This window comes from Coffea arabica, chromosome 4c, assembly GCF_036785885.1.
Source record: "Coffea arabica cultivar ET-39 chromosome 4c, Coffea Arabica ET-39 HiFi, whole genome shotgun sequence".
NCBI lineage: Eukaryota > Viridiplantae > Streptophyta > Magnoliopsida > Gentianales > Rubiaceae > Coffea > Coffea arabica.
The window spans coordinates 42,448,158-42,474,396 of NC_092316.1; the positions used below are offsets into that span (position 1 = coordinate 42,448,158).

Genomic DNA, 26,239 nt, shown 5'->3' on the forward strand with positions numbered 1-26,239 from the left:
CATTCTGGGGATTTCCTCATTTTTGGTAACCTTTCAATCCGGTTTGTTTTTCTTCCCAATCCAAATGCTGCTCAAAATAAACGTAGGTTTCATGTTCGATTTATTTCCTTCTTATTCCCTCATCCTTTAGAAAAGTTGATAGTGTTCGAGTCTTTTAGCTCCCTCGTTCACCATCACATCCATATCTCCCAGAGTAAACCAATTCCAAGTGTGTTCAAGCTTGATGATTTTAAAGTTCACAAACATAAAAAGGCCTATCATGTTTGTACTTCGGCAGGATTGTGCTTTAGCTCGAACTCAAGGAACTTTCACATACTCAAGTTCTCTGTACTAACACAGCCTGCGTCTAGCAATGATCTGAAGAAAGGGAAGATTTCTTTGATGACGCAAAATTAGTGCCATACAATTAACCTTTCGTGCATGAAATAATTCAAGGGTGAAAGCCAAAACACACCAACTCAGGTTTTTTTTTTAGAACAAAGAGAGAACAATAGGATAAACAAATGTACTTGTAAAACTAAAAGGTCGTAAAATAAAGTGTTTGATTTTCCAAAACAACAACATTTTGGTAAAACATAATTGATGAGATAAAATGGCTGGTGCTTATGCTTCCGGGACATGAGTTGGCAAGACTGTTTTGCCATGGCTTCCACATTATTTGACCAGCAACAAAAGCCACCTCCTGTTCCTCTCCACCATCCTCTCCGTTCAATCACTCTCCCCAACCACAACAGTCGACCTCCATAACCCCATAAAGAGTTCCTACCCCCCACGGGCCCCACTGGATTCCCCAATCTGCCATATCTCCCTCATTTCTTTGATATCAGGCTCCTCCAGCTCCAAATGTTGAACATAGGAAGAAGGTACAAAATCCTGTCAAAAATAGGTAAGGAGATGGGCAACGGAAGAACATAACAAAGGATTGAAAACTACATTCATGTTGCTCAAAATTCAGTTGCTTAATTTTTTTAACCTAGTCAATACAAGTTACTTCCTTTCATGTGGTTATTCAGCAATTAAGCACAAGGAATATAAGAATCTCTCTCACTAATCATGTACATCATAAAACTTCTGAGACTTCACCGCGTATCATATTGACTTCTTAGCGGACGACGGACAAATTTCTGACTAGGCACTGGATATCTGCACATGAAATCAGCAATGACATCAAGCATCCATTCTAGCCTTACAAATCCTATGAGCAACTTATCCTGCAAAATTCAAGTTCAGCATTTGTCAGTTACGTCTGGATCTCAATAAAAGAAGCAAGGTGTTAATTCAACACAATTGCTCAGCTCAACAATCTATAATGACAACAATCTAGAAGCTCTGATCTTTTTGGTATTCCTTTTTCCCCTTCCACTAAAAGTCAGACAACATACACAGATATCTAGTAGCCTATGTTACCATTGGCAATCCTTTCTGCCAAAAAAAAAAAAAAAAAAAGGATTCTTAGTTATATTTGTATAGATAGTGCAATTTGAAAAGTTATTATTTATTTCAAATATCAAAAACTAACTGGCAGATGCCATATATTTCACTTACAGATTATATGTAAAATGCAAGACACCCACAGCAATAAATTGTTAGTAATTGCAGAGTGGCTGCACTTTGTTAATTTTCACCTCAAATTGGACATTTTAGAAGTCACACAATGGTTTGCCATTACATCACTACCTATTTTGCACATGATGAAGATCTTGCCATGGTTCTGTGAGCTCTAATCTGACCCACAATGCATGACTATTTATTTAGTGTATTTTCTACTATATTGACTTTCTTAATGACTAGACAATTGTAACTAAAGTCCAAACAAACCAAACTTGATCATAAGTTTATACTACAAAAAGCTACGTTTAAAAGAAATATAACTAGCAAAGATGGGCATCAAATGTAGCCCAGTGATTATGAATGTTTCATTTGATCCTCATTTTAAAAAAGTTTTTGTTCCCCCAAGCTTCATGCTTCTTTCTTCCACTCCACCCTGAAAAATGAACAGACAAAAAAATCTAGCTAGCAGATACAATCAAGTACACAAACCAAGCACATAATAATTGAGAAAATTACAAATATAACAAGGTTGGGATGCTCATTAACAGGAAAGAAAAGTTTTAATTAATCACAAGAAGTAGGAGAAAATATCAACCACACAAGTTTAGTAACGGATTAAGTAGAATCCAAGTCAGGAGTAAGCTAAAATGGGAGGGAAGCAGGGGGCTACCATGTTCAGATATGTGGGGTTAGATTTGTATGTGCATTATAGAGAAGAATAGCATTCTGCATAACACAGATAGCAAAAATTCACCGTTAAAATAACAAATCAGTTGAGCAAAAAATACTGAAAGCCATGAATTAACTACATCTATCAGATTAGCAAGTCTTTATGAATAGCACAGCAATTCTGAATTGCGTTTGCAATTTTTCCTTGGCCACGTTTTAGAAAATTTATCAGCAATTTTTTTTAATCAAACAGCTTTCTTGCGCGTCAGCCACGCACTTACTGCTCCAGGACCAAAACTATTAGTTGAAAGGAAATACTCACTTATCTGAGATTCATTTATTCATCATCACTGTCATAAACAATTGCCATTCGACGATGTGTCGCAGCTTTCCTGGGAGGAGAGTCCTCATCAGATTCAATGTCCTTTCTCTTAAGACCGGTTCCAGGCTCCTTAGATTTTCTCCTTGGCTCCTGAGAAATTTAATCTAATCATTAAGTCACTTTGACAATATAGAGCATATGCATTTATTATGACACAATATAAAACAGTATCAGCATACCAGTTGTCAAAGAAGTTTATTATGATACACAATTTGGTTTGATTGCTGCAAATTTTTTTTTTCTTTTACTTTAGTCCTTGATTAACATAAACAGGAAAATGGAGAACACTTTGTTAGGTGCTAAGAGAGCTCCGGTATCAGTGTGGCCAGCTCATTTCAGTTATTCAGTAAAGCTTGAACATTATCCATTCAGTCTCCTGCTTGAGGAGTGAAGCTTGGAATCTTTTGGCTCTGATGCAAGTCTCCAACCATAAATCAGGTTCCTTATTGGCTTGCAATAATTTAACAACATAAGTGCAGGCCAACTCATCAACATTTAAGTTATCACCAAATGCACCGAGATGGACTCTAGACCAAATATAAGACAATCCAAGGAAAGAATTTATTGTAACTTTATTTAAAGACGGACTCGAAATTTTGTTTGCAGCAAAAAAAAAAAAAAAAAAATCCTTTTAATAAGTTACTTTTCTCATACATTTCCTATTTATCTTACTCGTTAACTTTTTACACAAAAACTTGTGCACATCCCATGCAAAGCTAAACATGCCTAATTGAGGTGGAAACTATAATGTTCAAAATTGCTTGAATACTTAATCAGCTTAAAACGTGTTTGAGCTCAGTTCAACTACTATTCAAGCTGAGCTAAAACTAGAAGACGAGTGGACTCAAATTTTTTGCTCATCCAACCTACTCAAACCCAAGCTTAAAAAGTTAATGAATGATATGTCTTGAAGTCTAATCTTTGATTTATGGCCAAGCCAGCTACAAACGGGCTCTTCTGTGCGAGCTATGGTCCATTCAAGTTCTGAGTAGTATGGTTGGCCTTTCAACCTGTCTAACTTCGAGCATACGGCTCCTGCATTATTGAGCTTAGCTTGAATCACCAAAGGAAAATCCAACCTAAGGCCAAATGAAAAGTGGAAGGCAACCATGAAGATTTCCAGCTTAAATAGAAGCTTCTTTCCTTTCCATTTTTCAAGGAAAACTAAGAGCTAGTTTGGATTGCTATTTTTAGGAGCCTTTTAGAAAAATGTACTGTAGCGATTTGATTTATGTGAGGTAAAAAGGTGATTGGGAAAAAGTAAATTTGATGATGTATTTCCCAAACTGCTTCCTTTCCTACTATAGAACACAAGATAATTTTATTATAAAGACAGGAAACCTAACATACATTTAATCCATAAGCAATAGACAGCAACATTATGCGGCCGAAATACATCAACATAGAAAGTCACCACAAATTATCATGTTTAGACATTTTTACAGTATGTTTCTCCATGTATAAAAACTACAGGAAATTTTGAATTCATATTATTTTGATTTGAGCTATATCAGGATCTTAGCATCACTCAACATCAGATTTAGCTTAAACACCAGTAGAACAAGAATCAATGAGAATCATGATTTTAGGCTTAGGCGATACTAATATGGTATCGTGATCCAATGCTTGTTTAATGAAGAATGCTTCTTGCATTAAATTCTTCTTCCTACAACCCTTCATTTCAACATGATAAAAACTAAAATCTCTTTTTAGTGACCACATCACCTCCGCACATGGAAAGATTTCTTGAATTCTACAATTAGAACTCATGATTGCTTGGCATTAATTACCAGTTTGCTTATAACAAGGAAACAACCAGGACAACCAAATGTCTAAATGTCCATTGATTATCCATTAAATTCATATATTTCAGCACAAAAAGATATAGAATCCTCTTCCTAACAATTTTTAAAAGAACATTTTGAAGAACTAAGATTGACAAAAAACTTGGTAAGGCAACCACAAAATCACTGATCATCTTAATCTAATATGGCCAACGGCCCAAATCAAGAGTCTTAAACCTGTAACCAATCTTGTCTATGTGCCTTCCTGGAAGACATTGACAAGATCAGATTTCTTTCCAAAAATATTGGCAGCACAAAAACTGCATGTTTTGAATATATTGTCGAAAAACTGGTTTGCTCTCAAATATCTTCTTCCAGTAAATGTCGCATGACATCCACCTCCAAAATTTCTCACTAAAATTGATTACATTCCTAATACACAAGTATATGCAAATATCAAACTATTGTTCATTAAAATTCATATTGTTAAACTCTGAATAAATCTCTGGGGTGAAAGAGGAAAGAAAATAAGTATGATATCACTATGGTGAAATTTAGAACTATTTAACCACCACCAAATACAAGGAGGGAGATCATGTTAGGACCTTTACTGTTACAGAGAACAATTGACTGGCGCTTTCCTCAAGCTTAATTGATAAATGAAGAATCTCATTAAATTGAAGATTTCTTGATTGATTACTACGTGCTTAATTCCTAATTGAACATGAGAAACACACGGAAATTTGACATCCAATAAGGAATGGGATTACATATAGGAGAATTGCCTAGATGTATAAAAAAACTCGGAAGGGATTATACCCTGATATATAAATCTCACAAAGGAAACAGATAATATTAATCATCTAGTATTTTATGTTACTGCTGAATGGTCAAAAAAGGAAAACTTTATCCATCAAGCTGCAGAAATGAAAATTGTTTCTTAGGGCCTCCAGCCATTCTTGCTTTCTAACATTTTTTGTAGATTTATTTGAGTCTCAATTTGATCCCAAGTTATCAAGAGACTGAATTTAAGTATCGGTTGAGCACCCAGAGAAAGACTATTTCTACCGTAACGGATCGAATAGAAAAGAATGTTAGCTCATGGATGAACACAAGAGGGCTACTGTTCAGTGGACCAAAAGCAGGTCCAGAACAATACAGTCTTGAAAGCTATTGAAAGTGGTAAATGCCAAAAGGCCAAGCCTTGACAATACCTTCAGTGCTATCTAACAACCTTGGGTAACAAGTTGCGCTAAGATGGATGTGTCGTAATCCAACAAGCTTCACTCAAGCTGCTTTATCTAACTAACTCACAGCTTGAAGGCTCAAAAAAATATAACCTTTGATCACTTTAGGCTCACAAAGACCCCATACATAAGGTATGCTAATTTCCACAATAACGAGTGAGGTTGAAAGGTGAGTTCATAAATTTGCTATCCGTTTCTAAGGAGGTTACAGACTTCAAGTTATTTTATATTATGCTAGTTACATTGCAAAGTTGTGATATAATATATCTGTACCGAAAATGACTGATTATTATAGTTGAAACATCAACTCACTCGAGCTCAAGGCGGCCAAAGCTTGTTTTTTGAGATTTTGAACAACAGCTTTCTTCACAAGTTCAGCATGGAGGTAAACAAAAGTAATCTACAGCATGCCAGATTCAAGTTCGACCAGAATGGTCAAGCCAATATTGAGAGTTGAAAGCTCGGAATGGCCTCAGCAAATAGGACTTTACTTAAAAGGGTAAATTGTGTCACCAATAGGGATGTACGCAAGCCGAGTCTCGAGCTACACATTCGAGTCGAGTTCGAGTCAGAATTTTGCAGCTCATGGCTCGACGAGTAGCTCGTCAAGCCGTATAATTTAAATAATATATATGTATTATAATTATAAAATGACCGTTGTGGGTATAATTTATACTGAATTTAAAAGTAGGTATCTAATCAAAAAGCTTGATTACTCGACTTGATAAGGCTTGACTAAAGGTTGAGCCTTATCGAGTCGAGTCTCAAGCTTTTTAAGATTTCCTCGAGTCAAGCTCAAGTTTGAGATTTTTCGACTCGATTGAGCTCGAGCCGAGCTCGAGCCAAGTTATTTATAGGTCGAGTCGAGCTCGAGTATAGTAATGCCCGGCTCGGCTCGATTACATACCTAGTCACCAACCCTCTCAAACCTCAGAACTATGCCATGCGTTGCCTTCACAGTGTCCTAGATGTACTTGGTTTCCAAGTACAGATATTGTTTGACTTCCATGTCGATTATCAAGGGAAGTAACTTATAGTTCTTGCAAAGCCCTCACTTAGAAGAAAAACATTGTCATCATAGTGTTTAATACTCACAAGATACATGAGAAATTTTATGTCGCCGCATAGCAATTACTTGGCATTCCTAGTAGTTGGTCCAAGGCCAACAGAAAAGTTCCACATGTATATATAAAGGCCCACTTGTTAATTCACATGCTAAATGGGGTCCACTTGGCATGTTAAATGGTACCAAGTGGGGCCCTTTTATGTTCACATGTTTGATAACTTTGTGAGTACACATATTTTTAAAATTGGGCAGTTACTACTCCTTCTGATTCACCCTTAGAGATCCGATCGAAGAAATATTCCTTTCCTGGACTTCAACATTTACTGAACGATAAACATGATGCACTGGTCCTTTGTTAGAACTGACAAGAAATTTTTTTTTTCTACTAGGCCTCAAAGATTTCCTGATGAACAAACAACCGACATCCTAAATGAATGAAAAAGTCATATTGAGATAGAGCTTTGGCTAGTGAAAGTCTAATGGCCAACTTATGGAACTTTCCTTTCAACGAAGACATTGAAATAAGTCACTTTCACAAATTTCATGGTGAAACACTAAGATTACTCTGAAGTATTGGATCTTGGTGTTAGTCAGTTTCAATAAGATTGGGGACACATCCCATTCAGAAGGCAAAGCTCTTGAAAGATTGATGCTGTTGTTAGTAGTCATTTAACCTCAGATTGTAATTCATGGGTCATACTCAACTCTGATACTAAACAGATGCATTTTTGGGTGCTAAGGAATGTAATAGTGAGTGAACATGTGAAACAAGAAAATTACTTATAGACCCCTATTTAGGTAGTAAAGTCAACCTTTCCATATTCAGCAGTTGATTTCAGGGAGAAATTATCAACCGAGAAGGCATGAAGTTTTTGTGATACATCAACATCCAAAACTCCATTAACTTAGAGTGGGGATGAGTATAACTGATTATAATTTGAAGCTAGGCCAACATTAACACCCAAAAGGATATATAATGAGGATAAAAGTGAGAACCCAAAACTCACTCACGTACATTCTTGTCAAAAGTACATAAAACCCAAATGAGGATAAAAAGTTAAATAGCAACAGAAGCCAAGAGTAAAGAGATAACAAACACATGCCACAATATCCCAGAATCATATATATGGCAATCACATATAGCAGCTTTACCTTTTCTTCAGCATCACAGGACGATGTTTCAAAATCCCCAAACAGAATAATGAAAACTAACCTCAATTCTAAAAACAATTTTCGCATAATGCAATTGTTTATTGAGCTTAATGACATTTATTCCAATGTCACTTAAAATATTTCAATGTTCTTTGACAGACAGAAAGAAGAACATTGAAAACAGAACCACCTAGAAAATACTTGTGAGCATGTAAGCAAGGTCATAGCTGTCTCATTCAGTGAAATATAGCTTAATGCCATGATAACAAGAAGTAGATTGCAAATTTGTTCCAAACACATTTCACAAATCAGTTTAAGTACTAAAATGAAGAAGAAAAAAGAAGTTTCTGGTTACAATTCCACATTATCTTTAGTATCCAGAATACAGCCCATCTTTTAGAAGTTTACCCTGAAACTAAAGTTGAGAACTTCCACTTACCTCTGGCTCCTCTTCTGACACCTCATTTGCTTCTTCCTCCTCTTCATCATGCTCTTCCTCATCTTCATAATCCTGCTCTATGTCTTCTGCCCTCCCATGCGCTGCTGACCTCTCATCTTCTTCCTCTTCTGTTTCATATTCAGACTCTTCCTTTTCACTCTCTGAAAAGTCCACTGGCTGTCGAGATGATTTTGTTGTGGACATTGATGGCTTTCGTGCAACATCTTTGTGCCCCTGATAACATTAATGCAAAATGACCTTTTGATAAGTATATTTCATAATGCAAGAAAAGCAAAGACACAGGAAGGGGAAGTGGGGAACAAGTATCTTATAGGGGCATTTGTTTCACGCAATCCAAGTGACATGCCTTTTTCGCATTGATAATGCGCTTCTCAGCTTGAGCTTCCATTTCTAGGTCTTCTTCAAAGCGACGTCGAGCAGCAGAACGCCGAGATTCATAATAATCTGGGTCTTCTTCCTGATCAATCAAAGGAGGAAAATTAGTCAGAAATGGATGAACTGACCTGAGTCTGTGAAGGTATAATTGCTACCAGCCCAAAAAAAAAAATAGCAGACAGCAGAATGTCACCTCCTCAAGTGCATCCTCTAAGAAACCAGGTGAAAGTTGGCGCTCCCTGCGTACAGTTTGTGTATACTTGCGATTGACTTTCTCCTTCTTCCGATTGAGAAGTTCATTGGCTCTGATTGTTTGACTCTCAGCCTACACATTTGGAAGAAATTAAACCCAAAGAGTATAGGGAGGGAGAAAAAGAAAGAACATATAAGGAACAGCTAGTAACAAGGATATTCTAATATAAATACCTTCTCCTTTTGTTCTTTCTCCCTCTCAGGGTCAATGTCGGTGATGCAATTCTTGACCCTATAGACCTTTTTATGCCGTGAGTCGACTAAAGCAGTCAACAATCTATGAGAGTTAGATGATAATGATGAAGGCATAAATCTCATCTTTTTTAAGATTCTCCCTTGTGATTGGAGAATTCCCTACATTGACAACAAGTAAATAGAAAAACTGGTTAACAGTGTAGCTGAACTGTTTTGCTAAATTGATCCCACAAGAAATATCATTAAGCAAAAATTTGATTAACCAATTCTTTCCCAAGTACAGTAGGCAAGCACAAGTTAGATATATCTGCCTGTGAAATAAGATTTTGACAATTTGCAGATGTTACAAATTTTAAGGCATATTTGATATGAAGCTGGTCGTTCAATGAAGAAAGAACAACCCAGGTCACTTCAATCAAATAATCATTCATCTAGCAATTGACTAACTACAACATCTGATCGAGGCAATAAAGCACATACACATCCAAGAAAGAAGTTTAACCACAAATAGCACTCTTTAACTGTTGCCAGAAAATTAGCAGGTTCTTATCTGGGTAAGATATGCTTTAAATAAATTTTAGCCACCTACGTTGAAAATAATGCCAACGTAAGGATGAGAGATACTTAAAAGACAAAATTATTACCTCATAAACTTTACGACAAAGCATATAAGAGACAGCTTGTTTTTTTGGATAAGTATATCAGACATAGCTTAATGAAGCTGAACTTAGTGAAGAAAGAACGAAATTGCACATAGTTGACAAAGAATTGATGCAAGTAATCAAAGGAAAATTCTTGTTTTGCAGATACACAAATTGAATAAGAATTGAGTTTTCCAAGGTTGTAAAAATTTCTTATAGGTTTTTTAAGAAACAGTTTTTGTCCTCATTAACGACTAATTGAATACATGCATCATCACCTTTCCATGTCTAAGAAAAAGATGTGCTTGATCATGCTGTGCATCCTGCTCTGATATGTCAAGAACTTCATTTCCAATTAACAATTGTAAGCTCCCATCTGACCATCTCACAAAGCGTGCATTACTTTCAATCTACAAAAAAATTGCATTTTATAAAATGAATCCCGTAATATTTGTAAAGCAACTATACTTTCAAGTCAAACAACAGAGGACATTAAAGCACTAGAGACCAAATAAAAGAGAAACAATCCAAAAAGAGAAGTAAATTACAAGCAAAAGAGGTCCAGCAAAGAGCTCAAGCTAAAATGCTGCATAAGTTCCAACTAATTGAAATATCTGAAGAAGAAATTTAAGATAATTAAACTACCATTGTCATAAATTCTCTGTTCACATTGGCGAAGGAACTCTAAATTTTTTTAAACATCTCATGCAACAGTTAAAAATGACAACTTTATGTAAATCAACTGCTTTTCACTCCATAGCAAATTTAGGAATAACAGAAGCTTCAAGATCATAATTAACTCCAGAACAGGAACTGGAGGTACCATCTTTGAAAATTACATACCACTTTAAAGCATAACACTGTATAGGCCAAAGAACTGGTGATGTGCATTGTGCATGATGTACTTTTACATCTTGCACTAGCACAGTATAGTTAGCATCATACAGCCAGTCTCATGAGAACCAGATAAACCAAGTTTTGAGAAGGACAGGAAATTGAAATGGAAGGCCAGATACTACCAAATATATGGAGGCTTAAGTTAGATGAGGGTTCATGGCATGCTTGATGTGGGTGCAAATGATAGTCATTTGTGGAAATTATTTACATAGAAATTAGTTTTACACTTGATACAAAATTTGTAGAGAAGTTTATGAAAATAAAAATATGAAAATTAATAGTTATTCGTTAAACACCTATAATCATGGGTAGTTACTAACATGATTCAAAAAAAAAGAGAGAAATTTTTTGCATGTCAGACCGTCTTTTTAATGTTTAACACCAAATTCCTTTCCTCTGCCCTCATACATAGCATAGGAATGGATTATTAGAGCAAAGCACAGGGAATAAATTTCCAGCGGCTAACAATTAGAAAGAGGTGAGAAAAGAGAAAATTTGGATCATTGATGATTACTCATTTTTTGTGCTTCAAAGTGGAAAGATGCTATAACATAATAGTTTTTTGTGTGGATAATAGCAAAAGTGGAGCACTGGAACCTAAAACATGCAGATTGAAAAGGTTCAATCGGACCATTCAAATAAAATTCGGCTGAGATTGCTCAGTCTGCATTTAGTTACTAGCACCATTCACCATCAAAAAGCTTATTCTCAAGGATGTAATGATAGGATCTTTCACAGATCTTATATTCAGTCAAATGCATGAAGGCTTAATGCTTGATATGCAAAGCTTTAACACTATCGGCTCCCCTGATATGCACCTTTGCCATCCAAATAAGAATTTCAGCAAATTTAAGATTAATTATCAGCTAATAGATTTCTTTGGATTGTTCTCCAGATAATTAGAATGACCTATAGATGGGCCTACCATCATTTGTTTATTCTACAATGGTTATCTTTTTGCAACAGGACATATATTCATAACTATCGAACCACAGACATTCAATTGTTCCACCACTGCATTTTATGTGTAAATGTCCAAATAATCATCAACACAACAATCTGATCCATGACTAAATGGAATATTCTTTCATGTAGGACATCCAAATATTTGGAACATAAATTAAACTTTCAAAGGCTAAAATATGGTCATGTCAAGATATACATGGGCAATGAAATTGAGTTAATAAGAGTAGGAATAAATAAAATATTTCTGGTGTCAACAAAGTATCATAAGCCTCTTCTATAAGCAATGCAAACCAGTAAGTACACTCACAGAAGTTGTGCCAACAGGATTTGTCACTCTCCTCCACCGAACAATATTATTTTCCAAGCGGATGCGTCTCTTCGACCCAGATTCATCTGTCACAAAATGATCCTCTTCAATATATGTTTTGGGATCAAAAGGCTTGGGGTCGATGCCCATTATATTAGAAACTTTGATCATGTTCATCTGCAACAAATTGGGAAAAGGGAAAAATTAAGAAAAAGAAGGCATTAAATTTCATAACTTATTCTACCAGTAAAAGTTGGTATTCCATAAGGATCCTAAAGCACAAAGAACTAATCTTCTTTCATTAATTTCCCAATCTAAAGCAAATCAAAGTGAAAGAAACCAAAAGCATAGAAGAGTTATCATTTCAAAGGAAATCTTATTGCCTTTAAATCCCAATTGTGCAAGACATCTAGGCAAATAAACCTTGGAAGAGAAAGAGAGAAACATGAGAAAAATTGGGAACAGGAGAAACATGAGGCATCTGCAATAAATTGGGAACAGGAGAAAAATGAATTTGGGAGGAAGAGAAAAAAATTAAGAAAAAGAAGGCATTAAATCAAACTTATTCTACCAATAGATGAATTGGGTATGCCTAATGATCCTAGAGTACATACAGACTATTAGTGTATATAGAAACTAACCTTCCATTAATTCCCCAATCTACAGTGAATCAAATCAAAAGACAATAGGTATTTGGGAGGAAAACATCTAGTCACCATATTATGAGTGACCAACTAATATTTATAGAAGTACAAACCTAACAAACTATTTACAAGAATACCCTTACTAATTTATTATTTACAAGAACACTTATATTCTCTTAACACTCCCCCTCAAGTTGGAGCATATATATCATAAACACCCAACTTGTTACAAATGTATTTCACTCTAGAGCCCCCTAAACTCTTGGTAAACAAATCAGCCAATTGATCTACAGACAGTACATGAGATGTCTTGATGACTCCGTCAATCAATTTCTCTCGAATGAAATGACAATCAACTTCAATATGTTTTGTTCTTTCATGAAACATTGGATTAGATGCAATATGAACAGCCACCTGATTATCACACACTAAATTCATAGGCTGTTTATGCTCAAACCCAATTTCAAGTAACATGCTCTTCAACCAAACCAACTCACACACAGTGTGAGCCATAGCGCGGTATTCAGACTCTGCACTTGATCTGGAGACACCTGTTTGCTTCTTACTCTTCCACGACACTAAATTACCACCAACAAACACACAATATCCTGTGATCGATTTTCGATCTGAGGCAGAACCAACCCAATCTGCATCACTATATCCTTCAATATCAGTGTGTCCATAATTTTGATACAGCAACCCTTTTCCAGGAGCACTCTTAAAATACCTGAGAATCCGTATAACAGCATCCCAATGACTAGTACGAGGGATATCAAGAAATTGACTCACAACACTCACTGCAAACGAAATGTCAGGTCTCGTTACAGTGAGATAATTAAATTTACCCACAAGTCTGCGATATTGCCTAGGATCATCTATTAATACACCTTGATCTTCTACTAATTTCACATTAGGATTCATAGGAGTATCCACAGGTCGGCAACCTAACATCCCAACTTCACTCAGCATATCGAGTACATATTTCCTCTGACATAAATAAATCTCATATTTAGACAAAGCTGCTTCAATACCCAGAAAATACTGTAGATGACCTAAATCTTTTGTCTAAAAGTTTGCATGCAGATTGGATTTAAGTTTCTGGATCCGCACAACATCATCACCTGTAATCACAATATCATCCACATAAACAATTAATAAAATTTTACCAGCATTAGAATACCGATAAAATACAGAATGATCTACTCCACATTTTGTCAGACCGAACTCCATGACAACACTACTAAACTGGCCAAATTAGGGCCTCGGAAACTGTTTCAATCCATATAAGGATTTTTTCAAACGACAAACCAATCACGAATTCTCCCCCTGAACAACAAAACCAAGAGGATGTTCCATATATACCTTTTCTTCCAAATCTCCATGAAGAAATGCATTTTTCACATCCAACTGATGCAATGATGTAAACCGAATAGAACTTTTGCTAGATGTTTAACCTTAACCCTAGGACTTTTGCTCTGATACCATGACAATAGGTATTTGGGAGGAAAACATCTAGTCACCGTATTATAAGTGATCAACTAATATTTATAGAAGTACAAACCTAACAAACTATTTACAAGAATACCCTTACTAATTTATTATCTATAAGAGTACTTATATTCTCTTAACAGATACCAAAAACAAAGAAGAGTTATCATTTTAAAGGAAATCTTAGTGGATTTAAATCCAAATTGTGTGAGACATATAGAAAAGTAAACCTCAATAAAGAGAGAGAGAAACACAGGGCATCTTATGAACCACACAGTTATCATGGTAAGGTAAACTTTCATTACATTGTGACATAGGGCTGTGTAATTGGCAAGATAGATCCAAAATAACGAGAGCGTGGCCCACAGTGATACAACACCATAACATACCATGAGTAAATAGTCCAGTAAATCAATATCTCATCATTGATCTCGAACATGCATTATGCTCGGGAGGAACACTTGATTGGCTAGTCAATAATTTAATCCATAATAATAACACAAGTATACATGGCATGTCATACAAAGCTTAAAAATAAACCATACCGCAATCTTTCTTTTCACAGAAGAAACATCATTGAATAATAGATAGAGGTGGGCCCATAACATGCTAATAATTCATCAAATGTGAAATTCAAATCTTGTACAGTATGAATCTTCTGACACTAACAAAAAGTACGTAACAAGTTTGATCACTCGCAAAATACGAGAGGTAAGAGTATAAATCAAAAAATTAAACTGATTAATCTTCTTGGAAGAAACAAGGCAAATAACACATTAATCTCACCAAAAGTCTAGTATATTAAACTAGATTCAAAAAGCAAAGCACTCAAAACTATATAAGCTAAAGCATTGTTAGAACTTTGATCATCAATTCTATCATCAGGCTGGTCAAGAAGTTGTCCAGAGTCAAGACTTAACTCCGGTATTCTTAAAACGAGAAGATAGCAATACAAGTTTCGACTTATTTATTAATCTGGAGTCAATGGGGAGTTCTCTATCATAAGTCCAAATGGTAACATGAAAGGTACTATGCATCCAATTATGCCTCTAAAAGTTAAAAAGCAGGGGAAAAAAGAAACCTTTTCAGGGAGAGCAGGAGGCGGACGCAGCGGAATCTCCAGCTCCAATGGAGGACCAACTGGTTTTTCCCTTGGTTTAGCCTCAGGATGCTCTTCCTCAGATTCATAGTGGCCCTCCTCATCAGCCAGCATATCCTCTGGTTTGAGTTCCTTGTCATAGTCCTCCTCATCCTCTTCCATAGGGAATCTCTGTGAAATAAGCAAAGCTAATAATTGCCATTCATATAGCATATATATGCATTCTCAGCTGCAGAAAATAAGAAAAAAATCCACAATCACATTTTAGCATCTAATACAAACATTTGCCTCATCTTCAATTTGATTTTGAACCCCAAACTCCACTGGTTCTTCATCATCAGAGTCCCCAAACACATCACGGATCTCAGGAGCTGAGAGTGAAATATGAGCCTCATCTCTCTCTTGACTAGGAGATCTGATGTAAAAGACAACGAAGTAATGTATTCAGCATCATCCAAAATAAAAGAGTCAGCTAAAAAGCAATTTTCTTGCAGATGTTTGTTAGTGAACCATAGCAAGACATACACAATAGTCATACACAGTCATTTTAAGCCCTTTAAACTGAGAATACAGTCATGAAAAAATGCAAATAAATAATGAATAAATAAAAAGTATTTTTTCCTGACGTCGAATCTTTGCTGTGTAATATCTCGAGTCCTAAGGAAAATGTTACTAGCAGCATCACTTCTTCCTTTGATAAGCAAAAAGGCCCTCACTTAAGGACGCAAGTGAATATTGGAGCAAGCGTTGTTGGTTCAACCACTAAAGTTCTCGTTTGGAAAAAAAAAAAAAACATCGTTTCACATTGTTAATCAAGCAGGAGAAAGGAAATAGTACATGGTACTTGTAAGAAAGCATATTTAAAATAATTAAGCAGATACCTAAGATTTCTAGCCTGATTCACTTCTTCATCTTCATTGTCAGCATAAGTGTTGTCCTCAGATCTTTCTGATTCACTGATGACATCACCACGTCTCCTGCTGGTTACAACTCTCTGATCATATTGTACTTTTTCATCACTCTCCGAGTCTTTTTCTCCACTTTCTTCCCTGTGATCACCAGCTTCAACTTCTTGAGAACTCTGTTCTCTTTCACCCTCACTTTCACCACGATCATGATCAATATCTTGTAGTTCAGCTTCACTTTCTATTTCTGCTTCACCATGGCCTTCTACTTCACCTTCACCCTCTGGCTCCAGCCCTCCATCTCCTTCTTCCTGAATGCAAAATTAATTATGAGCACAATAAATTATCAAAACCAGTGTAGAACATGGATCAATTCAAAAGCCATTTCATCAACATTAAGCAGATAATATCCATAAGTCATACACTAATATGAAGACAAAAATTCGAGGGACTCAGAAAAATATCATAAGAACTTTCAGACCAAATAATTCCCTATTATTTCAGAACATAAACTAATTAATATTCGCTTTCTAACCAAACTCAAAATTAAAATGACAAAACCTGATTAGTTCAAGTTTTAAAATTTAATAAATACATACTGACGATAAACTTTAGAACAAATGCATAGCATTTCCTTTATAAACACATGAATACAATCCAATATATGGATAAGAAAACAGTCGATGGGCAGATATACTTAGAAAACCCTAATTCTGCAAAAAAAAGTTAATTCTATAGATATAGATGGATATAATTTCCGTGCAAATTCATTATACCTGACACAGAGTTGAACAAAAAACAAAAATCTCTTTCCTTTAATCTGGAAAAAATGTTGGAATAGAATGATACTAAAAGAGTTCTTCGGGCAACATATGAATTTATGAATTTAGTTCTTTGATTACACAAGTACACCAAACCATGTAACTTTTAATCTTCGGGTAAAACCGAAATTACAAACCTAATTCTTATAACCCAAGAAAAAGGGCGAAATTAAATTCTTTCAGCAAAGAAAGATCATCATTTGCATCATCTGCATATACATGCATGCATATGCAATCACACATCTGCCTATAACCGATAACCTAAAGTTTGGGGCTTGGGCCAATTCACCAATTCTAACTAAAGAAATACACAGAACAAGGGAACATTATAATTCCAAATTAAAATTGAGACTGTATAATCAGTAAAATTTCGATTAAGAAAAAGTTCAGGAATTGATACCGAAGCATAGCCGGGCTGGCGATTGGACTCGTGCTCGGACTCGACCTCCTCTTCTTCCTCTTCTTCCGATTGCTCACCGAACAAATTCTGCATCATCTGATGCCTCTTCTGTTCTCCCACCATTTTTTCTCTCTTTTTCTGCAACTCCGAAGCTCTTCTTTCACTTTCAGAGAAAACTCTCGCTGTGTAAGTGTGCGACTGTGTGCAGAGAGAAAAAGAAGGCTTACAAGTAGAACTCTCCGAGTTTTGTAACGGTCGCCGAAAGGAAACAAAATTGGTAAAAATGTAAAATGAGGACAAAATTTTATCTCTAGGGATAGGGTAAAAAGCAGTTAGAGAAAAGAATGTAACGGACCAATTGAAAATTTTAATATTTGAAGGAAAAATTTAGAAATATATGCGGAAAATCAAGTTCGGTAGCTTAGGTGAATGTATTTGGCTACTATTCGCTCATTTGTTTGCGACGCACTGACGGTACGCTATATTCAAAAAGGTTGGAGTGATTAGGCCTGTCAACGGATCGGATCCGGATCGGATCCAGCAAATTATTTCGGATACGTGTAGAAATTTAATTTCGTTACTCAGATTCGGACTCAAATCTATTTTGTCAAACAAAAAATGGGTCGGATATGGAATATAGTATTTTAACCCATATCCTATCCGGATCTGGATATAAATGAATTAATAATTTAAAATATATATTGTACGCGATAAAATTTCAAGTCTGCAAAAAAACAAGAAATGTACACGACAAATGTGTAATATAAATTTAAGAAAATATGTGAGTACAATCTGTGGGATTTTCTCAGACTTGTAGAGAGTTTCCCTCGATTCTTCTCCTGGAACGCTAATCCAAGGGCTTCGCAGTTTGTTCTTGGATCCACCACTGGTTCCTTCAAATCTTGAGATGGAAGATTCAAAGAACTTGAAAGATATTTTGAAAACTCAAGTCTTGATATATGGAAGACTTGAAGAGTTTGAAGACCCGGACCTTTCGTGGCTTGGAGTTTCGATGCTTGAGCGTATGAGATGCCTCTGGATATGTCTGTGTCTTTGATTTGGTTGAGAGACCTCTATTTATAGCTGTAACAAGAGGTAGAGGTTGAAAACCTGTGTACTACTTTACTTGTCTTGCAAGACGTGCAGTCATATTAGAACTGTGTTAGTCAACTATTATCTCTTCATTTTATATAATAAAGAGATAAATAATTTATCGATTGGCTAAACTCGTGGGGACACGTGACGTGGTGTCATTTGACTGGTCAAGCTATTGCAGTATATAAGAAATATACATGGACTAAACAACTCTAAATATTATTTCTTTAATAAGAGATCAATATTTAGATATTTATCCAATAGACATGATATGATTTGGTTGGCGGGACATTCCAGTAACTTTAATTGATTGGCACACTTCAACTTGACACGTGGCTAAATATAATTGGCCAATATAATTGGCCGTTTTAAGAACCAATTTTTCAAGTGTATATGACATATGGCAATATTCCATTGGATAAAAATGAGCCATAAAAATAATTTATAGACCAATAGTAACTTTTGAAATTTAATTAACATTCCATTGTCTACAAATGCCCCCTCAAAACTTGTTTGCGAATGCTAAAGATTGAAACAAGATTTGAACGAACAAGTTTCGACATTTTGTTTTTTTTTCTTTTTTTTTTTAAATTTGAGCACCGTCGGGGTATTAATTCTCAAATGAGTCCATAAATAGACTAAACTTGAAGATTTAGTGACTTAGTGATCTTAACATAAAGTCTAATGACTTAGTAGTCTCAAACTCCACGTGAAATACCACCAATGCATCTCTTATTGATTTCAATTTCCAAGATCACTAGCTTTCAATTTCCCGAGGCCGGATCACTTCATTTGGAAGCTTTACATCCACCGTTTGAATATCAATCCAAATAAAGTCCATTCAATGCCATGGCTTTACTCAAAGTTTTGCAACTCAAATATCAATTCATGGACTTTATTCAAAGCTCTGCAATGCCGTGGCTATTGAACCAATGAACGACATGGTGTTATCAAATGCCTCATAGACCACTATAGACCAATGATAATTTAGAGAGGGCTGCTTTTATCAACATGAGATGGTCGTGCAAGACATTTTAAATTCCCCCGCTACGTTATCAAATGCATGCATCTTCTAGTAGCATCCACTCCCAAGACCGAATGATATCTTCGTTCACTTATTCGAATTTCCAAGTTTTCCTTTGCTGCCAAAATAAATAAATAAATGATGGCCACCAACTTCAATTATGGACATTTGTCCTCAAGAAAGTCCAATATATTGATATGTGGGACATTGCATATTGTATGCTTGATCATTCACGTGCAAGGCATTTAAAAAATGAAGTCATAGGAATTCAATTGATCTTCCATGCATATTGTCTATCAATCACTCACAGAACTTCACCGCTCCAAACTTCAAGACCACTTCTCCTTGTCAGTCTTGGGAACTTGAGCGGCAAATCATAAAAAATTCCTCCAATATGACTAGAACTCTTGAATTAACAGCTCCCATTCCTTGTTAGTTTCAAAGTTCAAGCAATCTAGAAGTCTGAAACCAACTGCAATGGAGCCTATCATCAGCGCGGAGCCAATCTCCCAAAACTTAAAAGACTTCGAAAGTAATTGTTTTTCTTCGACCAAAAGACTTTCGACTGATATAGAGACCTAATTCTATTCGAAATAAAGCAACGATCTTGCTCATTTTCCCTAGGATTTAGGATCCATTCTCCACTTTAAATAGTTAAGCCCCGCTTACACTAAATAAGAGGGACCCAATTCCTTTAGCGAGTAAACTTCCTCGGCTCTACAAATTAACCCGCTAAGTCGCAAATAACGAGCCCTTTGTCGGCTCAAATTAAAACACCTTTGATCGGAATACTTCTTGAACATGGAGAGCATATTTGCTATATATACTCGGGGGTCGAGGCGTTAGTTTACCCACAATAAAAAAAAAAACTCTCCCTCATTTTTTTGTTAGTGTTATTAGGCTACTGCTTGTTCCTCGTAATTTGCTTCTACTGCATTAACCTTAAGTTGCCGTGCAAGCCATTTGCAAAAATCTGGTTGCTGCTTCTACTACAGTTTTGAAGGTAATTATCTCCAATTCTCGTTCATAAATATTCATACCTTCGTATATCGATGGTGCCCATACTTATTTTAATTTGTCTTGACTGTGAATAATATTTGAAATTTGCATGTTAAGCCGCTATCTCTCAAACTTGTGAACCTAAACTACCAACTGACTATAAGACAACATGATTTCCAAATCTCGAAACTTGTGGGTAGTTAGTATATGAATCTTTGCATGTTTCAATTTCGAGTAACTCTACCAAGTTGCATTGGGCTCTCGGCACTTTACGCCTGACAAATCAATGTGACTTTTTAGAGTTTCACCACAAACTGAACAATACCTTTGCCACTGTAATTGCACACATGATTCCTTACTATTGAGACTCCACCAATCTATGTTGCCGATCTTCTTGACATCCGACCTCTTAAGCACACATGATTGACTTGTCGAAACTCTAACTGTTTTATCAATTATTTGGCGTCATCCTGTCTCACTTTTATTTACCCTTTTATTGTCAGGTCTAACTTCGATAGGAAATCGGCATCCCACTCAAGGAATTAGATACTCGCCCCGGAGGTAGTTTGATTGCTAAAGTCTTGTAAAAAAAGAAAAAAAAATTTTACTTTTTTTTCCTTTTCTTTTCTCTTTTCTCTTTTTACCAACCCAACCCTTCTTTTTTTTTAAAAAAAAAATTTTAGCAACCATGCAAATTAAAGACTACACCACACCGATGCCCCATATTTCATTGACGGATGAACATGGAGGATCTCAAACGAAAAGTCTGTCATTACATGTTAACAAACCAACAATTTGTGCCTTTGCTGAGTCTTTTATACCCTTTGAAGGATGTTTTCATCTTGAGGATTGGACTAGCAAATGGACTAAGGAGTTGTAGCACCATCGACTTTCTCTACTATGTCGTGGGAAGAAGAAGTGGTCGTATTAAACTCGTCATTTCACAACGGAGATCCAGAAATAGCCAAATTTAGGCTTCCGTTCGTGGGATTCAATATTGACAAAACTACATGGAAAATTCCCTCATCCTTCTTTGGTGCGGTGTGCTTCACTTCTCATTATTGAGAATGGGTCGAGGACATTCTTGGAGGGTATAAAGAGGTACTCACACGCGCTGGCATATATGAAGCTGTCTATGCGTCAAGATACTCCTATGACCGCTATGAAAATATCTTGCGAGCCTTCTTCAAATATTGGTGTTCCTCGACAAATACACTTCATACGCTCGTTGGAGAGTTGTCTATCACACTTTGGGACCTTTATCGACTTGGTGGCCTTTCAATCGATGGCTCGTTCTTTGATGAAGTTGTTCTTTTGACGCAAGAGCTTCTCACTCGTGACAAAGAAGGGAAGCCACTTCTCTCTGAGAGTTGCAGGCACCTCTTTTCCGCTTACTACCACCTTTGGACGAATGACCAAGGGGTATGGATGAAGGACTGGATTCACTTCTGATTCAAAGGAGAGGCTAGATATAGGGCTCCTCCGAGTAGGGTGAATAGAAAGAAGACCACATCTAAACTAAAAATGACTTACAACTCTTCTAGAAGCGTAGAGCCTTACGACCTTACCTATACGAATGATTTCAACGTCCCTTTTGACACACTGGATATTCCAGAATTTTTAAGAAATGAGACTTATATTGCGGCATTCATAGCGTGCTGGATTTGCAAGTTTCTTTTGTCAAGCAAAAAAATCGATCGCATTCGACCAAGTGTCTTCAAAATTGCACGTGTTTATCTCAATTCATATCTTTTGATGATTACAAAACAAATGGATGTTACTAATACTTTTTGTAGAGACCCTTTTCAGAAATGACACTAAACAGGTTTGTGGACTTAAAGCAAAAAGGAAGATCAAAAAGGATGAAGAGTGCTGAGAAAGATGTCGGACGCACAAAAGGAGAGTATCGGACATTCGACATCCTTTGAGTATCTTCGGACGTGTGAAGAACTCAGACTCAGACGTCCGAAGAAGACAAGCCAGGGCTTCTACGATTACTGATCACGATCGGACGCTCAACACCTGAGTATCGGACGTCCGACAAGTGTTGCTGCACTTCGGACCCAACATTCTAGACGCATCGGCCGTCCGAAGGAATTGAAGAGGAAATTCCAAGTATGCATCTTACCCTCGGACGCATGGTGATAAGGGATCAGACGTCCTAAGAGATTCAAGAAAAATTTCAGAACTCATTGATCTTGTTCGGACGCATAAAAATTAAATGTCGGACGTCCGACAGCACCAACGGCAAGTTGACTCTTCAGTTGCCTTCTACCCGTTGACAGCATTAATTGAAGAATTTTCTGGTCTCCTATAAAAAGAAAAAAGTCAGCCACCTCAGGATAACTTTGCACATCAAGTTTATATCAGATCGTGAGTGATTCAAGTGTTAGAATACTCCAAAAGGAACATTTGTATTCTTAGCTTGTGCAATTTTCTTGTAGTTTTTCAAGTGTGACACAGATTCTTCAATAGTGTAGCATTGTGAGGGTTTTCGAGTGTTTGTAAAACTTCCTTGCTTGACCGAGTGAGATTTGGGGCAAGAAAGAAGTGATCCTTCTCTTGTACACAGGATATTGGTTGCAAGTTTGTTCAACTTGAAATAACCTGGTATATATTAGTGCTGTTCGAACTCCAGTTGAGTTTGAACCCTGGTTTGTTTCTCTATTTTCGTTTACAGCTTTTCTATATAAACTGTTCTCCTCTTATCTTACGAATACCTGTGCTGTCTTGTAATCAGATCCATTGGGTGGTCTTTGAGAAAAGAAAGGTAGGCTTTGAAGAAAGGTGACCTATATCTTAGTTGGTTTTTTAAAAACCTAATTCACCCCCCTCTTAGGTTGTTTTCGATCCTTACAATTGGTATCAGAGCCAGATTTCCGTGAGATTAAGCTCAATCGACTTGGGAGTAGATATGACAACCAACAATGCCATGTTCTTTGAGGGACAATCTGTTCTAGACCTTCAATGTTCAATGGATCAAACTATGTGAGTTGGAAGGAAAGGATGATTATATTCTTACAATCTATTGATATTGAGTTGTGGTTTATTGTTAGTGAAGGTCCATATGACGCAACTATTATTGATGAAACTACTTATAGGCCGAGATAAAAGGTCAGAAGTGAGCTGACTACTGAAGATAGAACTCATCTCACTCTAAATGTCAAGGCTATGAACGTTTTATACAGTGCATTAGACTCAAATGAGTCTATTAGAGTCAAAGGCTGCAGATCTGTAAAAGAAATTTGGGATAAACTTAGAGAGATCCATGAGGGAAGCGAGAATGTGAGAGAGCAAAAAAAATCCATTCTGGTCACTAAGTATGAATCTTTTAAGATGGAGTCTCATGAAAATATTGACAAAATGTACTGTAGATTCAATAATCTGATCAAGGATTTAGAGGTGCTTGAGAAGGAGTACTCTGTAGGTGAGAAGAACAGAAAAATTCTGAATGCTCTATCAAAGGACTGGGAAAGCAAAGAGACTGCCATTGAGAAAGCCAAGGATCTAAATACTTTATCTATTGAATATCTGATTAACTCTCTAACTTCTTACGAACTGAAACTTAAATCTAAGATGCAGATAAAGAAGACACAAAAGTAAGAAAGAGTATTGCTCTGAAAGCTTCACAAGACGAAGATGAAACAGGCTCACAGGATGAAAATGATTTGGAAGGTGATGACAGTGATATTGCACTCATCACAAGAGGCTTCAAAAGATTTCTCAACAAGAGAAGATTCAGGAAAGGCGGATCCAGCAATCCCTTCCCAAATCAGACTTCAGAAACAGAGGGAAACTGAAATTTAACAAGAAGCTGAATGATAAATGTTTCGAATGTAGCCAACCTGGATACTATGCAAATAAGTGTTCAATGAAGAAAAAGAAGGAGAACAAGGTTGAACGAAAACCAAAGTTCAACAATTTTCGGATCACCTGAAATGATTGCAACTCTGAAGGTGAAGTTGAAAAAGAAGAGAAATCTGCTCAAGTGACTTTCATGGCCATTGGAGATGAAGAGGTAATACAATGCAACTCTCAAACCGATAGTGATAGTGAATCTGATGATGATATTAATTCTTTTCTAGAAAAAATGCATAACAGCTTGAAAGAATCCTATGTTAAAAATAAAGAACTAAAGCAGAAAATTAGCTTTCTAATACAAGACAATGCAAATCTTTTTCGACAAAACAAGTGTCTTAAGCATGAAAATGAGAACCTGAAAAGGACTGAAACTGATGTGCTTGCTGAACTTTACAAAAAGAAAAATTTCTGTGACATACTCAGAAGTGAGCAATGTAGCTTAAGAAAAAGGATGGATGATTTATGTAAATTGTTACATCATATGAAACAGAACCGTCTTCAAAAGAATGACACTGAACCTTATGTTAATACTCATCAAATAAGACTGAATCAAAATGCAAATGAGTTTGCTATCCACAGGAGAAGGTAAGTCAGATTCATCAAACCTGTTCATTTGATTGATCGAATGTCAGTATGCAACTTTTGTTGTCAATTTGATCACATGAATAGCAACTGTTATGTTAAGAAAAACATGAGAAATGGCATGAAATGCATGTGGATAGTTAGACATAAGACTAACTCTCAAGGACCCAACATGTAAAGGGTACCAAGTATTATCTTGTGGGTTTGTGTGTAGGTGAATCAGGATAACATTGCTAAAGAATCAAAATGGTTTATTGATAGTGGATGTTCAAGGCATATGACTGGAGATGTATCACAATTCATTAAACTCAAGCAAAAAGCAAGTGGAAATGTAACGTTTGGAGATGATAACAAAGCCAAAACTGTTGGTATTGGTGATGTTGGTAAGAATGGTCAAACCTCTATCCACAATGTTCTTCTCGTTGACAATCTGAGTTACAATTTATTAAGTGTTAGCCAACTGTGTGATAGGAATCTATTTGTATTGTTCAAAAAGATTGAATGTCTCATATTTGACTCAAAGTTCAACATTGTTTTCAAAGGAAAAAGGGTTAATGATGTCTATGTAGTTGTTCTTGAAAAATTTGATTCCTCCTATCTCAAATGTCTCAAAGTTGCAGATGAGGACCCATGGTTATGGCATAGAAGGCTATGTCATTTCAACATGGATTTGCTAAAGGAAATCTCTAAAAAGAACCTTGTTAGAGGTCTCCCAAAAATCAGATTTGAAAAGGATCGGATATGTGATGCTTGCCAATTTGGAAAACAAGTCAAGATATCATTTAAACCCAAGAAATGTGTTTCTACTTCAAAACCACTTGAACTTTTACACCTTGACCTATTTGGTCCCACACAAACTACAAGCCTTGGTGGTAAGAGATATTGTTTTGTAATTGTTGATGATTACTCTAGATATACTTGGGTGATATTTCTTGCTCATAAAGATGATGCCTTTAAGAATTTTACTTCATTGTTTGCTAAAGTGCAAAATCTGCTTGGCTTGAAAATTGTTAGAATTAGATGTGATAATGGGACAGAATTCAAGTTCTGTGATTTTCCAGAATTTTGTGATCATAATGGCATTACTCATGAATTCTCTATTACTGGAGTCTCCCAACAAAATGGAGTTGTAGAAAGAAAAAATAGAACTCTCCAAGAGGCTGCTAGAACCATGCTTAGTGAATGCAATTTACCAAAATATTTTTGGGCTGAAGCTATAAACACAGCATGTTATACCATGAACAGAGTTCTCCTAAAACCAATTTTGAACAAAACCTCCTATGGGCTCATGTTTGACAAAAAGCTTGTTGTTGGTTATTTCAAAATATTTGGTTGTAAATGTTTCATTTTGAATATCAAGGAACATCTTGGAAAGTT

General features: G+C 36.1%; 1 protein-coding gene across 5 annotated transcripts; it reads right to left on the reverse strand.

Annotated features, from left to right (window-relative positions):
- Positions 1-437: 437 nt before the first annotated feature.
- Positions 438-17,599, reverse strand: LOC113740172 (protein LEO1 homolog). 5 transcript variants are annotated; one of them, XR_003460400.2, is made up of 13 exons: positions 17,302-17,595; positions 16,057-16,391; positions 15,458-15,590; positions 15,158-15,346; positions 11,945-12,121; positions 10,053-10,184; positions 9,113-9,292; positions 8,880-9,011; positions 8,658-8,768; positions 8,291-8,524; positions 2,543-2,692; positions 1,084-1,211; positions 438-873 (listed from the first exon to the last, which is right to left on the reverse strand). XR_003460400.2 is itself a non-coding variant. In XM_027267697.2 (12 exons), the coding sequence occupies exons 1-11, from the start codon at positions 17,422-17,424 to the stop codon at positions 2,558-2,560; spliced, it is 1,881 nt and encodes a 626-aa protein (XP_027123498.2). In that variant the 5' UTR covers positions 17,425-17,595; the 3' UTR covers positions 913-1,211; positions 2,543-2,557. The 5 variants fall into 5 exon arrangements, 2 of the variants coding, with proteins under 2 accessions (XP_027123498.2, XP_027123499.2); XR_003460399.2 differs by having other exon boundaries at positions 1,060-1,211; XR_003460401.2 differs by lacking the exon at positions 438-873 and adding an exon at positions 2,222-2,277 and having other exon boundaries at positions 913-1,211; positions 17,302-17,599.
- Positions 17,600-26,239: the final 8,640 nt, after the last annotated feature.

Excerpts from the sequence above, each read along its gene's own strand:
- LOC113740172 (XM_027267697.2), bottom strand. The coding sequence starts at position 17,424 with ATGGTGGGAGAACAGAAGAGGCATCAGATGATGCAGAATTTGTTCGGT. Across the intron at positions 15,591-16,056 it reads AATCAGGCTAGAAATCTTAG|ATCTCCTAGTCAAGAGAGAG; the intron begins GTATCTGCTTAA and ends CTTTTACATCAG. Across the intron at positions 10,185-11,944 it reads ATCCTGTTGGCACAACTTCT|ATTGAAAGTAATGCACGCTT; the intron begins GTGAGTGTACTT and ends ATTTTTTTGTAG.